This window comes from Xiphias gladius, chromosome 14 (genome assembly GCF_016859285.1).
Source record: "Xiphias gladius isolate SHS-SW01 ecotype Sanya breed wild chromosome 14, ASM1685928v1, whole genome shotgun sequence".
In the NCBI taxonomy this organism is placed as follows: domain Eukaryota; kingdom Metazoa; phylum Chordata; class Actinopteri; order Istiophoriformes; family Xiphiidae; genus Xiphias; species Xiphias gladius.
This window is the reverse complement of record NC_053413.1, coordinates 21,317,288-21,331,475: the sequence shown is the minus strand read 5'-3', so window position 1 is coordinate 21,331,475 and position 14,188 is coordinate 21,317,288. Positions and strand designations below refer to the sequence as shown.

The window sequence follows — 14,188 nt, the reverse complement described above, 5'->3', positions numbered from 1 at the left end:
TTTTTGTATAACAGACTAATCAGCATTCTGCAGTAAATGTTGTAATGTTTTTAGCCATCCAGGGGAATGTCAGATGCGTAAATGTCAGCACAGTAGAAATCATGCCATACAATCTGGCAAAAGCACAGAATCAATATTTAATCCGTGTCATCAGTGATGTATAAAAAAAATTCTTTTTGGATGGTAACAAGAAATAATAGATTTTTTTTTTCTGCTTAACTCTTTTCTCTAAGCAGCGTTAGTTTCATGGATTAATAATGTCATGATTTCATAATAGTCTTGCTGTTTAGAAACTTTTCAGTGTAACTGCACACCCTGGGTTGATCGGTTATAAAGGTGTGTCTGATTATATTTATGATAACTGTTGCACACTCGTATAACAATTTAATCACACGGGCTCATGTGGCGGATCTTTGTGGTTTTGGCAGCAAGAGGCAAATGCAACCTTGCGTAAAGCACGAGCGCTGAAGTCCCAGAGGAGAGAGGAGTACCAGAAAGCCCACTCATCTACCAACCGCTCCCAGGAGGAGCAGTCTAATAATACTGGTAACAAACAGCTGGAGAAGAAGAGGAGGTTGGAGGAGGAGGCTTTGCAGAAGGTAGGCGGGGAAGAAGACAACAGTGGGAAAATTATCAGTATCAGTGTCTGTCTTTATAGCAGTGCACTGCTATAAATAGTGCACTATTCTCTGTATCCATTGTTTTGGCCAGGCGGAGGAGGCTCAGGACCAGTACCAGAGCTGTATGGCTGACGCAGGCGTCAGGAGGATGGATCTGGCCAACACTAAGAGCACCATCCTCACACAGATCCGAGAGATGGTCTTCCAGTGTGACCTCACACTCAAAGCTGTGAGTAGACAGTACATAATATTGTTAGTCAGCTAACAACTCGATGAACTTAGAGAGGATATTGGATTTCCCAATAACATTTAGTAAAGGTGCAGTGCATCATACAGTTGTAAACAAATTAGTAGCCCCATAATCAGAAATTTTGACTTAAACTTGCTATCTCTTTCAATTTAATTGAAACATCTTTTACTACAAGGACTTACACTAAATCTATGTTTTTAATGTTTCCATATGTATTAAATGGTTTGTTAACAATACATAAAGCAGCCCTATATTTAATTTATGATAACTTAAGAAACAAAAATTGCAGATTTTTTATATATTTATATAAAAAATATATATTTATATAGAATGACATAACAAGCCATTGGGATCAGTATGTTTCTTTAAGTTGGGAGTGGGTAATCAAACAGAATTAAGTATAGACAATAAAACTCAGAAAACTGTAAACTACTGAAAGTTTGCACTGTTCTCAATTGTGTTTCTGTATTTATTTATCTGGTTTAAATGTCATTTTGTTTATATACTGAAAGGGAAGAATAGAAACTACAGAGCATACAAGAATGTTGTCTACCTCTTTTTTGGTTTCTATCATTTTACCCATTTGAAGTCACTTCAGTACTCATTTGCCAATTTTTTCATTCAGTCAGTGACTCATTAAGTCACTCACTCATTCAGCTTTTGATCTATCATTCTTCAGGTGACAGTGAACTGGTTTCAGATGCAGCAGGCGCAGAGTGTTTTGCTCCCTGCCCACTACCAGGCCCTGAGTGAGAGTGCCAAGTTGTACGAACCGGGCGAGTGCTATGCTGAGTTTGTTCGGAGCCTGCCCAAAAATCTGCCTAAAGAGCGCCTGCACTCTGACTCCATCTCCTCTGACAATACCAGGTACCAAAGACTGTGGGTTGGAACTGCTACACAAAACTTGAAATTAAAATCTACAAAGTCAGACTTAAGCTCCTCAGCTTTGTGCAAGTATATTGAAAGCTGCCTGCTACACTCCTGTATGACGGTTAACAGTAGTTAAAACAGTTGGATCACAGGGCAGGTTGTTGCAGATGCAGCCATTATATGAGACAGTCCGTGTTTTCCATGAGGTCATATATTTGTATTTGTTCAGCTGTACTGTGGGTTTAGGTCATCTTGGATTAAAATTCATTTTAAAGAAAATAGTCTTTCGAAATATCCTGAAGTCGCTCCCACCCATTTAGCATTTGTTTAGTTCTTCTTTCAGCAAAGGTAACAGTGAGTCAGAGTGGGAGGAAGCGAGAGAGGGAGAACCAAGGAGAGACAGAATGTGTGTTGAATTTGTTGCCCTTCCTGAGGAAATATCTGTGGCTCAGGCTGAATGCAGCAGGGGAGATTGTGAGCGTGAGAGTTTGGCTCTGGTTTAGAGCTGTCCCTAAGACTCTACTTAGATTGTCAAAGCAGTATCAGATTCGGCTTCCCACACACACAAACGCTCACTACCACGAAGAAAAGAAGCAATGATTTATAATTCAGTTTCTTTGTACGAAGTTAATGGTAAGATGAATGATGTCGCAGCTCTGTTGGCAGTGTTAGTTTGCGCATAACAAATCACTGTGAGCATTTTGGATTTTATGACTTTGATCAACATGTATTTACTACTAAGGAATTACAAAAACCTTGAGCGGTCTCAAGCGGAGCATAGGTTAGCCTGTAATGGACAGAAACAGAGAAGTAGCATTTTAACAATGGTATAATTAGGTGAGATAACTATAGCACAAAAGAGGTAATATGCCTATAATGCAATAATATACTGTGGTAACTACAGTACTACAGTATATTAGAGCACAGTATTACTATGGTAATACCGTAGTATATAGTTGTCAGATACAAATTTGGCTCAATAGATTAAAATATGTTGTCATTAATTGCTCATTCATTAGGTTTTGGTCCATTTCTAAGTAGATAAAATGCTTGTGGTCTTGGTATTAGGTGTTGGCAAAACAGATTACATGCTAGAAAATGAACGCCAAAAATCTCAGTGCCAGTGAAGTAATGGCTTAGTCACTAGTGGTAATCAACAATCCTGGCAAACCGCTGCAGATACACACTGTGTAATATAGTCATACTGAGATTTGGACAGTTGGGACGATAGAAATCTTGCTTAAAAGTAAAATTCATCACTTTTAACCTTAAATGCCGACTTTATTTCCCCAGGTTTGTGTTCAACAAAAGGTCAGTGGGCAGCACTCATTCCTCCCACGGCAACCTGTCGCAGGCATCTATCACCTCCTGTGATGTGTTGAGTGGAGACGAAGTGGACTGTCCCTTACACCAGCCAGCGAAGATCAGCGAGCTGAGGTCCAACAGCAGCACAGACATACAAGGTGCGTATTCAGATATACATGGGTTTTAGTTAAGGCACTCGTGACATGATCACAAGCCAAACAAGGAGAGCCTTTGTATTTGCAAGTGCTATGAAAATCAGCGGACTTTAGAGAAGCTGCCATTTCATACTTACTTTTACAAAATCAGTAATAAAGTAGATAACATATATGCATAAGCATATCAAATTCTGACAATCAGTAATTGATAAAATTGCACTTTTACAGACATGGGTAATTTTGATTTTGACATCTTAAAGTTATTCTTTCTGGGGGTCAGACCAGCCTGCAAAACTGCCTGTATCTTTATATGATCCTCTCAGGGACTTACCCTTTGATCTGATTCATGGAAATTGTCTCACGGCTACAGTCAAAACTGTTTGAGTTGTGTGTTTCTTACTCATCATAAGTCTGGAATATCTTTGTGACTGCTTGTCTCTGAAAATAACTGAAGCAACTGCTAAGAATATCACTAAGTGGGTAGCTGTCATATAGCTATATTTCTGTTGTTTCTCTGCCTGTGTGTGACTGCGGGTCTCTATTTCTTCTCGCAGCACTGAGAAGCCAGGCCCCGCTGAGAGCCTGGGCCTCCAACAGTCAGGGAAGCCAGGGCGGGATGTGCAGTGACTCGGAAAGTGCTGGAGGTAGCAGCGAGTCGAGGTCCATGGACTCCCCCACTGCCAGTCCAGGTATGAGGATTTTAGGACAAGCTTTTCTTGGTTTAAGAAATGTCTTGAAGGTGTTTGTTAATTGAAAGAGGGGGCGAGGACTCTACATTTGTGTAGGTGAAATTACTGTAAATTGGAAAAACACTCAAATCATATCAATTTAATAGACAAAAAAAAACAACGTAACTTCCTCAGTGTACACCAGACCCACAAAATACTCATCTCGTACTGCACTTCCCTCTACAACTGAAACTGCTTGCCACACTGTTTAAAGCTATAAACTATTCAACACTAAATTTAAACATTTAGAGCATCATAGCTTATCTGTTCTTGGTATTGCACTGCAGTGTTGTCCTTGTGCCAGTCTATGGTTAACTGTACATTAGTGCACTTTATAATTAGTCTCTTTAATTGGTTATGTGAAAATGAATCACTTTCCTTTATTTGTGCAGGTGACTTCAAACGACGGCTACCCAGGACTCCCTCTACTGGAACAATGTCTTCTGCTGATGACTTGGATGAGAGGGAGCCACCATCACCCTCAGACAATGGTTAGACATGTCTGTCTGCCTCTGTGTGTGTGTTTTTGTCTTTATGACGATGTGTTATGTGTGCTCACCTCCTCAGGAAGATGCATGCTAATGTATCGACCACTTTTGGGCTTGTATGTGCAGTAGCACAGCCAATCAGCAGTTCCACTTAAGTGGCAGAGAAGTTGAGGAAGGAAGAGAGCAATCGTGAGAGATCACTGCGCACCTTGAAAACACCTAGTGCTATTGTATGGATCTGACTCTGTGGTAGATTTCGCTTACATCAAATGTTTTTTCACTCGACAGAGCTGTACAGAAGTGGGTCATGTTAGTTTTGGCGTATAGCCTCAGCTTACACTTCCTGTATCTATGCTGAACTCTTCCAGTTAGTGTGTATGTTTATTTTCTCATCGTTAACTGAAGCAGCAGACCAGATCTTTTATTTGATCCAAATCTTTTCAAATTTCCATTAGAATTAACGTGTGTTACATACTAAAATAATAGCTTTAACTAACTAACTAACTATTTATGCCCTCTGGTATTCTCTACATAACCTTAAACCACTGTGTTTTATCTTAATTTTTCTTATCCGATATGGCTTTTTTCTATAATTGTGAATGAGTGTGTAGACAACTAGAAACTAGAAAAGGAAAAATACTCCAAGCTGCTGTTTGTGTAATGAGTTGAAATTTACAAGGCTTCATCACTTCTCTGATTCGCCTTAAAAAGTTTCAGTTTTTGTTGCTCTGAAGTAACGCTAGTCGCCCCACCGACAAGAATTCAGCACGAGGTCACCTGTCTATTCAGTTCCATCATCAGCTGTTCTGATTTTCAGGTCTGGCAGAGATGGTGACCGAGACGGCCAGTTCTCCTGGTCCTTTCCGAAATGCTCAGATGTCCAAAGCTGCTCAAACCCATAGGCTGAGAAAACTGCGAGCCCCATCTAAGTGCAGGGAGTGTGACAGTCTGGTTGTTTTCCATGGAGCTGAATGTGAAGAGGTACAATACATATGCTTTTTAATTGGTTGTAGAAATTACAATGTGTCCCATATTTATTTACAATTAACATTAGCAGACCATAAATCTTTTTCAGCCACTAATCTAAATATTTCTCAATCAACGCCTTGTCTCTGTATCCACTCCTTTACCAGTGCTCCCTGGCCTGCCATAAGAAGTGCCTAGAGACGCTTGCTATCCAGTGTGGCCATAAAAAGCTGCAAGGCAGACTACACCTGTTTGGTATCGACTTTGCCCAAGCAGCAAAAAACAGCCCAGATGGTATCCCCTTTATCATCAAGAAGTGCACGTCTGAGATTGAGAGTCGAGCCCTCAACATCAAGGTAAAGTCCGTTTTTATGTTGCATAGTGGAGTTGTTTATATTTATCACTTGATATCTTGATTTCTCTTGATTTCACTTGATATCAAATTTTTTCAAGTTATATAGGTTATTATTTTAACTTAAATACCATAGTTTGGGTTATGTATTGGATACGTCATGGCTGCAGAGTCTTGTCTGTGATTTTGCGTGATAGTAAAACTGTGCTGATCCATGTACCTGTTTTTGCTTACAGGGGATTTATCGTGTAAATGGTGCCAAATCACGTGTTGAGAAGCTCTGTCAGGCGTTTGAAAATGGGAAGGACCTGGTTGAGCTGTCTGACCTCTCACCTCATGACATTAGCAATGTCCTCAAACTCTACCTGAGACAGGTAGGTCTCAAATATTTACTGAGCACCTGGAAGTTTATTAAACATTACTGGGTAACTTATGTTGTAGTATAAATGGTTAGTTATTGTATTTTGGTATTGCACAAGTTAAATTTGTCATCATAAAATGGGACGTTTCAGCAAAGCAGTAAATCAAAGATGCTTTTACTGTTATTCCTTAATTTAATCTTAAACTTGGGACCTAGTTGGCGTCTTTTTGGTTTTGCTCTTATGTATTTATACTTATTTTAAATAATCATTTCATTCAGTATACATGCACTGGTAGCTTCTTGACACGTTTTCCAATGCTAAGAGCACAAAACACATCACTATTTCCCCTAAACAGTTACCAGAGCCATTGATCCTGTACCGATACTACAACGACTTCATCGGCTTATCCAAAGAGTGTCAGCGAGTCATAGTGGAGGAGGCTGATAAACCTCAGAACACCCAGACAGGAGAGAGAGGCGGTCCGAGCATACAGCTCAACAGAGTCATTTTCAAGATCCGAGATCTGCTCCGCCAGCTGCCCTCGGCCAACTACAGGACTCTGCGCTTCCTTATAGCACACCTGAACAGGTAAGGGCTCTAAACAAAGACCTACGGCTAGTCCATTGTATGGATTTCTGTCTTTTGCTCTCTGCACAATTACATTGAAAATGCCAACTTCCTCAAAGAACTCTAAGGTAAAAGCGCCACTTCCTCTGTGCTATAGGGAAGTTTCCAAAGATCATGCTCTATTCATTCTTATTTGCTTTCAAAACTGACACAAGCACATATATTTTTAAAATGAAAACTCTGTGCTTATGGTAGATATATAGTATCTTTATATTTTAATTTGATGATTTCCTAGCCATGAAATTACTGCTATAATTTGGAATTTTTATGAATGCGTACTTGCAGACTTTTAGGCTATCAAATGACAGAGAAGTGTTTGTGATTGTTATCAGCTTCTTGAGACAGGCTTCATTTTTGCAGACTCTTTCCACTGAAGGTAATTACGTAAAATGTTTACTCACATCTTGTCACAGGCAACGCTGACCAGCCACTTTTAAACTCTTACTCTTTACTACCACAGAGTGACAGAGCAGGTGGAAGAGAACAAGATGACGGCGAGTAACCTGGGCATTATCTTTGGCCCTACACTGGTGAAGCCACGGCAGACAGACGCAGAGGTGTCCCTGTCCTCCCTGGTGGATTACCCTTACCAGGCCCTGATGGTGGAGCTACTGGTGCGACACTTCCAAACGGTCTTTGACGTATCACCTCTCTCTGGCTACGACATCGCCACCACTGGCCAGGGGTCCCCCAAACTCACCCCTCAGGAGAAGGTGCAGCGGCTCAGCAGACACTCCACCTCCCTGATGGACATCAAAGAGGTGAGGATGGATTCAGGGTGTGGGTAATGCTGTTCTCATATTATATCTTACAGAATGTGAGTATGAGTATGAATGCTCTTAGGTTTTAAAAATAGGACATTCTCCTGTTTTGGCTGCTCTCACCTGCCTTTTTTGTGTTTATATGTGGAAGTAATTGTGTTTGATTAGTACACATTTATAAAATGAGGATGGTAAGTACACATAAACAGTTCTTGTCTTAGGTATCCATTTAATCCTCAATTTTTAAGAAAAATGAATTTAATTACATGGTTTTACTTTGACGTAATTAAAATTCACTTCCTTCACTTCCTTAACTACTTATCCTTACCTTAACTACTGATTGCCACATGATGCAGAGACAACTGTTTATTATGTCCCTCCAGAGTGCCAAAGCATACAAAAGATACTCATCGGTGATCCCCTCCGCACACATCCTGGATGAAGTGCAGGAGGTCCAGCCTGGAACAGACAGAACAGAGGTCTCGGCTCTGGACAGACTCAATGGGATCCAGACATCTAGTGGGGGAGAAGTCCAGAGGTCAACCTTAGTGTTTGGCCGTCCCAGCACCACCATCGCTTCTACTACCAATGTAGCACAAAAGGTCCAGCTACGCAGCCAGCGCCCCAGACACGTGTCTCGACCAATCAGCATGCCGCTGGAACGTCTGCCCACCCCCGCTCAGATCAGCGAGAGGAATAATCAAAACACTGCTGCTAATGTTGACACGACCTCTTCTGAGCGGGACACCGTGGCAGAAACTATACAGGAGACACCAGAGCCAGAGAGGGCACGCCAAAGTGGCTCATCCAGAGTAAGCACCTACTACATCACGCCTTTCATTGACACACAGACAATGCAGAGGAAAACATGGGACAGGAAGTACAAGCACTATGATGTGACACCCAGGACGGCTATGATTGTGGCCAACCTGCCATCTGCCAGCTCTGGAATGCAACCTATAAAGGCAACCGTGCCCGTTACTCTTAACCTAACTGTAACCACTGCCTCTGTGGTCTCGACCACTAATAGTTTGAGCACCATATTCTCCACCAACCCCCACACAGTGTCAGTCATGCCTTTCTGGACATCTAAAAGGGAAAATGACACAGATCATTCCGTCAGTGAATCTAGCAGCTCACCAAACCTTCCACTAACGCTCAGGGCACCGAGGACTCTGCAGCCTCCTCCCGGAACTTTCTACAAGCCCCCTGTTTCTGTTAATAGCAGAGCTAGGACGCTTCCAAACTGGACTACCACTGTTACCACCATCACCACCACCACCACCACCACCACCTCCTCACTCGCCCCCATCATCCCTGGCCAGGTAGTCACCCCATTCCCTGCCCTTACAAGCCCCCCAAAGACACAGCTCCAGGCGCAAGACTCCACTGACAGCGCCATTGACCCCGGGGTCTCGACCTCCGCCACCCTTTCACCTCCCCAGTCCCCACCCCCGAGCAGCCCTGACGACCTGAGCCCCAGTGAGACTAAACCTGTCTACCAAAGACTGCGACCTCGGCGGCTGCAGGAGCTCGAACACAGAGAGGCTCATTTTGTCTGAAGCCAAAAAACATTTTATATTTGTAAATATTACCGTATCTGTGCCACAGTGTATACTGGGGGAAACATTTTTATCTACAAGCTGAGAGTGGGAGAAAAAATGGGCCTGTGAAAATAAACCATGAAAGTGTTGTAAGTACTAATATATTCTATTTTACACATGGAAGTCATAGTTTCTACAGTGGTTGGTCTAAGCATTCAAAACAAGCAAATACAAAAAGAGTGGCACCAACTTGAATGTTTAGTGTCACGTTTTTAAATAACAAATATGTGAATCATCTATTTTTATGTCAGAGAAAACTTTAAAACCACAAAATGGATTTCTGTCTGTAAAGAATTGTAAATTTAACATTTTCCTTGTTCTGTTTTCCAAAATTATATTTTATTGTAAACACACACGCACTTAATATAGGGTTCAAATTATAATGTTTTCTTTAGTGTTAAAATGCTCTCAATTTGTATTTTATTCCACATGGAATGGATTGAAGTATTTTTAACATGAGGTTCTCAATTATAAAGAATTAAACATTTTAACCTTTTGAATTTTCCATTGTAGCCTGTGATTGGTACATTTTTTCTCAGTATGTAAGCCTTATGTATCTGTTTACGTTTTTTATATTCATTCATACATCCTGCATGTTTGTCACAGTAATTCTGTCCCATTTGCAATATTGTGACTATACAGAAGAAAAATGACTTGCAACAGTTCTTGCTGCAAATTAAAAAATGTAGTTTAAAGTGTTATTTCTGCCCCAGTTGAGTGTTTTTTAAGATCTCTCTGTTCGATGCTTCTGAGGAACAGAGTTATATTTTACCCTGCTGTTGTCTTTTGAAGCCTAATGGACATTTGTTAACATTGTTTGTGTTATTTATACTACCCAACAATTCCCTGTATCCCTGTTAAATTCCAGCCTATTGTATATTCCACCCATCCAATCAGATTATTAGCTTTATTTTGTTGTATTGGACACTGGGAGAAAGATACAGTGGAATGGTTTTAAATCCAGGGATGCAACTTGTGATTATTTTCAGTACTTATTTAACTGCCACTTATTTTCTCGATTAATCGTTTTAAGCCATAAAATGTCAGAACGTACTGAAAAAAGTTCATCAAAATCTCAGAGAGCACAAGAGAGCACAGGTCAAATTACTTGCTTTGTCTGTCCAACAGCCCGAAACTCAAAGATATTCAATTTGCAATGATGATATTGTTCGTAGGGATTTCCTAGGAAGTTTCCTGGTTAGAATGATGTCATTTGGTAATAATAATATGGAAAACCCAAGAAAACAATTATTATTCACTTACTTTTGTAACTTAACTTTGCAGTGACGTTGAATATTGTGCTTGTCTGTATACAGATTTTCACATTTTTGCACGTAAACTTCGCATGTAAATGACGTAGTTCATTTTAGGCAACTTCTTGGAAGTTATTAGGAAATAAATCAGAAATTACAGACCTGTAAAATGATGAGCCCCCGAATGGGGGGGGGGCATTCTCACATTGTTCAGAGTTGACTCAAACGATAAATCATCTATCTTAAGTAGTAGTGATCAACTAATCGTTTCAGCTCTATTCCAATGTTTGTCTGGTGCCTCGGAGAGCCACGGTTATATCTGAAACTTTTTTTTGACAGATTCCTCTGTAGACGCGTAGACATACTGTGAGTTCATTTGATGTGTATTATTTATGCTCTGTGTTACATTGCAGCCTACTGTGTATTTCAACCATGTCACCAATCAGATTTGTGCTGCTCAGCTCCCCGAACCACCAGGACTCTTTTGCATAGACTTAAGACCTGAATTCACCTCAGTATCAGAGTAAGCTGCGTCTGTTGAATGCATAGTTCACAGCGGGTTGCTGGTTGTGCTTCTGTCAAGGCCTCCCATTCTCCCAACCTAATGGCACATGTCACCTGTTCCACGTTGTCAAGCTGCTCAGAGCGATGACTCACTTCCGACGTGTGCGACACAAAACCCGCAGGAAACCCCCCCCAGTCTCTGAGTCTGATCAGCTCCTAGTATGTTACAAAATCAACGCTCGGGGTTTATTCTGTATGCGTTCAGCTGAAGATTTAGCTGCAGAGTGACCTTGCAGCTAAATCCTGCACCTGGACCACTCGACAAACGCATCGGCCGCTGTGTCCATCAGACCTGACCACCCCCCCACCACAGAACAGTCTTCCTCTTCCTCCACCGATCCTCTCGAGCAGACATCCCCCTTGTTCTGACTCAAAATGGATGACTGTCCTTTTCTGCCTGCCCATGTTGAGCTGGGAGATTAGAGCAATCAGATTAGGAGTGCTGCTGACCTGCAGGCTGAGGAGAGAGAGAGTGGGCAGCTAGGAGTCGTACGGAGCTCTTCTACCTTGCTTAATGTTTTCCATTACTTCAGCTTGTTTGTAAACCCCTTTCTCTAGATGTCGTTCAACTTTTATATCATTCCCTAAGAGGTAAGGATCAGAATTGACTGTTTTATTCCCGTTGTTGGCTAAATTAGATGTGCTGGAGGAGCTGACAGGTGTATGGTTGCTAATTACTCTTGTAGTTTTTTTTTTATAATGCCTGGATTCTGACATAATGTTATGATTTAAAAACAGATCCTGATGGATTGTTTTTTAAAATCTTTTCAAGAATCTTTTACTCCAAGGTACTTAAAACGGTTTTTTGATGAGACACGTTAGCTGCAAAATATTTACACGTCTCTGTCAGTCTTGCCTAAGTAGGGCCTTTCTTGTGAAATTACCTTGTTACTGTTTGATTGATAAAGTGATTTCAGAGAAGTCAGACACATAATAATAGCCTTTATTCCCCTGTTTTAGTCTCACAGTCTTTGCCCTATTGTTTTTCGAGACAAGTGTTTATGTCCCTACATCCTCAGTCTGGCAGTCTGCAGTAATCTATTGGACATGCCCCTTTGAACAAATTACTCTTCATGTCTGACGTGTTCTGAAGCCATCTGCACATAACCTGTAGATGTGATTGGCATTTGAGTTTGTTTTTCGTTTTCTTTTTTTCAGTATCTCCAAATTTAATTTGTCTTTTGGAATAAGTCTAAATGATAGAGTAGGTACAAATTGCATTTACCAATCAGGTTTGCAGTTTCATGTGTGTACATATACCAACGCATGTTTGTATGTTGTTAATAATGGTGTTCAACCATACATTTTAGTAGTTTTAATAATGTTGTACCAACCGTATACCCTCCTTTTGCCAGCGTGCCAACACAATGAACCTTAAAGCCACTAGTTGTTTTGGTTAACTTAAGCAGGATCTATGCTTTCCAAAAAGTGGTCAGTCCATGGTTGTAGTCAAGACCACTTTAAACAAATCCAGGCACAGTCAAGTTTGGGTAAAGGTCAGGTCAATACCAAGACCAGGACAAATTCAGTGCCTTTCAAGGCCAAGTGTTTTTCCTTCTGTGAAGATGATTGTCTCTAACAAGTTTTCAACCGATGAATAGAATGCTCTTTGCCATCCAACTTCTCTTCTGCTTCCCTCTACAAAGGATTTTGCAGAAGGATGTAGATGTTTGAGAACCTTTACACTGTACATTTTACAAAGCACAAGCATCACTCCTTTTGGAGACGGAAAATAAACGAAGGAATGAACAGCGCACCGTTTACAGTAAAATCTGTTTTTGAAAATGCTTTATAAAATCGTGAAAAAGTCAGAGTCCAATTTAAAATTGGTACAAAACCAACTCTACTCCCGGACAAGTTGTCTCAAAAGAAGACCCAAGTACTATAGTCCTGGGTCTTTCTGACTACAGGGCTCAGTAACATTATTTGATTTGTCGAGTGTCTACATAACTACTGTATGTCATGACTAACGGAGTTGTGTGTCTGTAGGTCTGTCTCAGTCTGATGACCCCCTCCAGGGGTTAAGCTGCAGAGCAATGAAGACAGGCTCTCAAATCCGCCTGTTACTGTGGAAAAACTGGACTCTCCGCAAGAGACAGAAGGTACGATCATTTACGTGAATGGGAAACACTATTCAGCATAGTGCAATCCAATCCAGTAACGCCACAAACTACAGCTGCCAACACCTCTCTCATAAAGTCGCAGAATAAACTGAACGTAGTAAGTTTCAGCTTGTAGGATTAATTCTAGGACTGATGCATTGGACTGTACAGGTGTTCCTGTTTTTCTGATATTTCACTGTGTATGTCTCGCACTTCTCCTTTTTCTGTCCAGATCCGCTTCCTAGTGGAGATCTTCTGGCCAGTGTTGTTATTCATTGGTCTGGTGTGGCTGAGGAAGGCCAATCCACTGTACCAACAACATGAATGTGAGAATAAAATTCCTGACTAACAGGCTACCTCAGCGGTCTCTTTATTATTTTGTCAAAATAGGTGTAGTGCCTCTTGTATCTGCTAGAGTTCTATTCATAGTAAGAACAGCGTATGTTAACCCTTTGGCAACACATCACGAGGCCTCACACGCCCGCCAATGTGCCGTCTGTTCCCTCAGGTCATTTCCCCAACAAGGCCATGCCCTCGGCAGGGATTCTGCCCTGGATCCAGGGCATCTTCTGCAACGCCAACAACCCCTGCTTCAGATATGCAACCAGGGGAGAGTCTCCAGGAGTTGTGTCCAACTATAACAACTCAGTGTAAGAATAATCATAGCACTCTTAAAGTAGCACTCGAACAACTTCCAGTGTGGCAGAAACCTCATGAAACTGTAATTGCTCGAAAAGTTAATTGCCGTTTACTTGTCTAAGTTCAAAAATGATTTGACATTTAAATCTTTAAAACTATTTAAAAGAAAAATACTTTTTCACATTTTGGTTAACAAAATTCTATATAATTTAAAATAGTTAATAAATAAGACTAAAGCAGTGGGTTCTTTTTTTTTTTTTTTTTTTCCAGATTGGCAAAGTTCTATGTTGATGTCCAGGAGCTTCTGCTCAATGACACAGAGGTCCAGCAGCTCGGCCGGCTTTGGCGTGAAATGTCGTCTTTCTCAAACTTCATGGACACGTTACGCAAAGACCCATCCGTGGTGTCAGGTAAAGGTAGAAGCGAGAAATGACTCCGACAGTGGCACTTCCCTCGGGAGTAAAACAGCTAGTTACATCCTTTTTTTCCCCCAACTCTCACATTAACCGTAGTACAGTTGAGACAAAAGCAAGCTCGTTATA

The 14,188-nt window shown here is 41.0% G+C and overlaps 2 protein-coding genes across 4 annotated transcripts in view; both read left to right on the top strand.

The window, feature by feature from the left end:
* The window catches only part of LOC120798875 (rho GTPase-activating protein 29-like), a 31,986-nt gene extending 21,551 nt beyond the window's left edge, over positions 1–10,435 (top strand). For all 3 annotated transcript variants that reach the window (XM_040143663.1, XM_040143664.1, XM_040143665.1), the window contains 12 exons: positions 429–599; positions 712–849; positions 1,550–1,737; positions 3,034–3,203; positions 3,755–3,889; positions 4,321–4,419; positions 5,234–5,397; positions 5,550–5,738; positions 5,971–6,108; positions 6,452–6,684; positions 7,184–7,484; positions 7,868–10,435. In XM_040143663.1, the coding sequence (XP_039999597.1) occupies positions 429–599; positions 712–849; positions 1,550–1,737; positions 3,034–3,203; positions 3,755–3,889; positions 4,321–4,419; positions 5,234–5,397; positions 5,550–5,738; positions 5,971–6,108; positions 6,452–6,684; positions 7,184–7,484; positions 7,868–9,046 (3,105 nt within the window). In that variant the 3' untranslated portion in view covers positions 9,047–10,435. The remainder of the gene's footprint in view (positions 1–428; positions 600–711; positions 850–1,549; positions 1,738–3,033; positions 3,204–3,754; positions 3,890–4,320; positions 4,420–5,233; positions 5,398–5,549; positions 5,739–5,970; positions 6,109–6,451; positions 6,685–7,183; positions 7,485–7,867) is intronic.
* A 2,506-nt stretch (positions 10,436–12,941) lies between these two features.
* The window catches only part of LOC120798985 (retinal-specific phospholipid-transporting ATPase ABCA4-like), a 38,935-nt gene continuing 37,688 nt past the window's right edge, over positions 12,942–14,188 (top strand). The window contains exons 1-4 of the mRNA XM_040143784.1: positions 12,942–13,007; positions 13,240–13,333; positions 13,516–13,657; positions 13,917–14,056. Of these exons, the coding sequence (XP_039999718.1) occupies positions 12,942–13,007; positions 13,240–13,333; positions 13,516–13,657; positions 13,917–14,056 (442 nt within the window). The remainder of the gene's footprint in view (positions 13,008–13,239; positions 13,334–13,515; positions 13,658–13,916; positions 14,057–14,188) is intronic.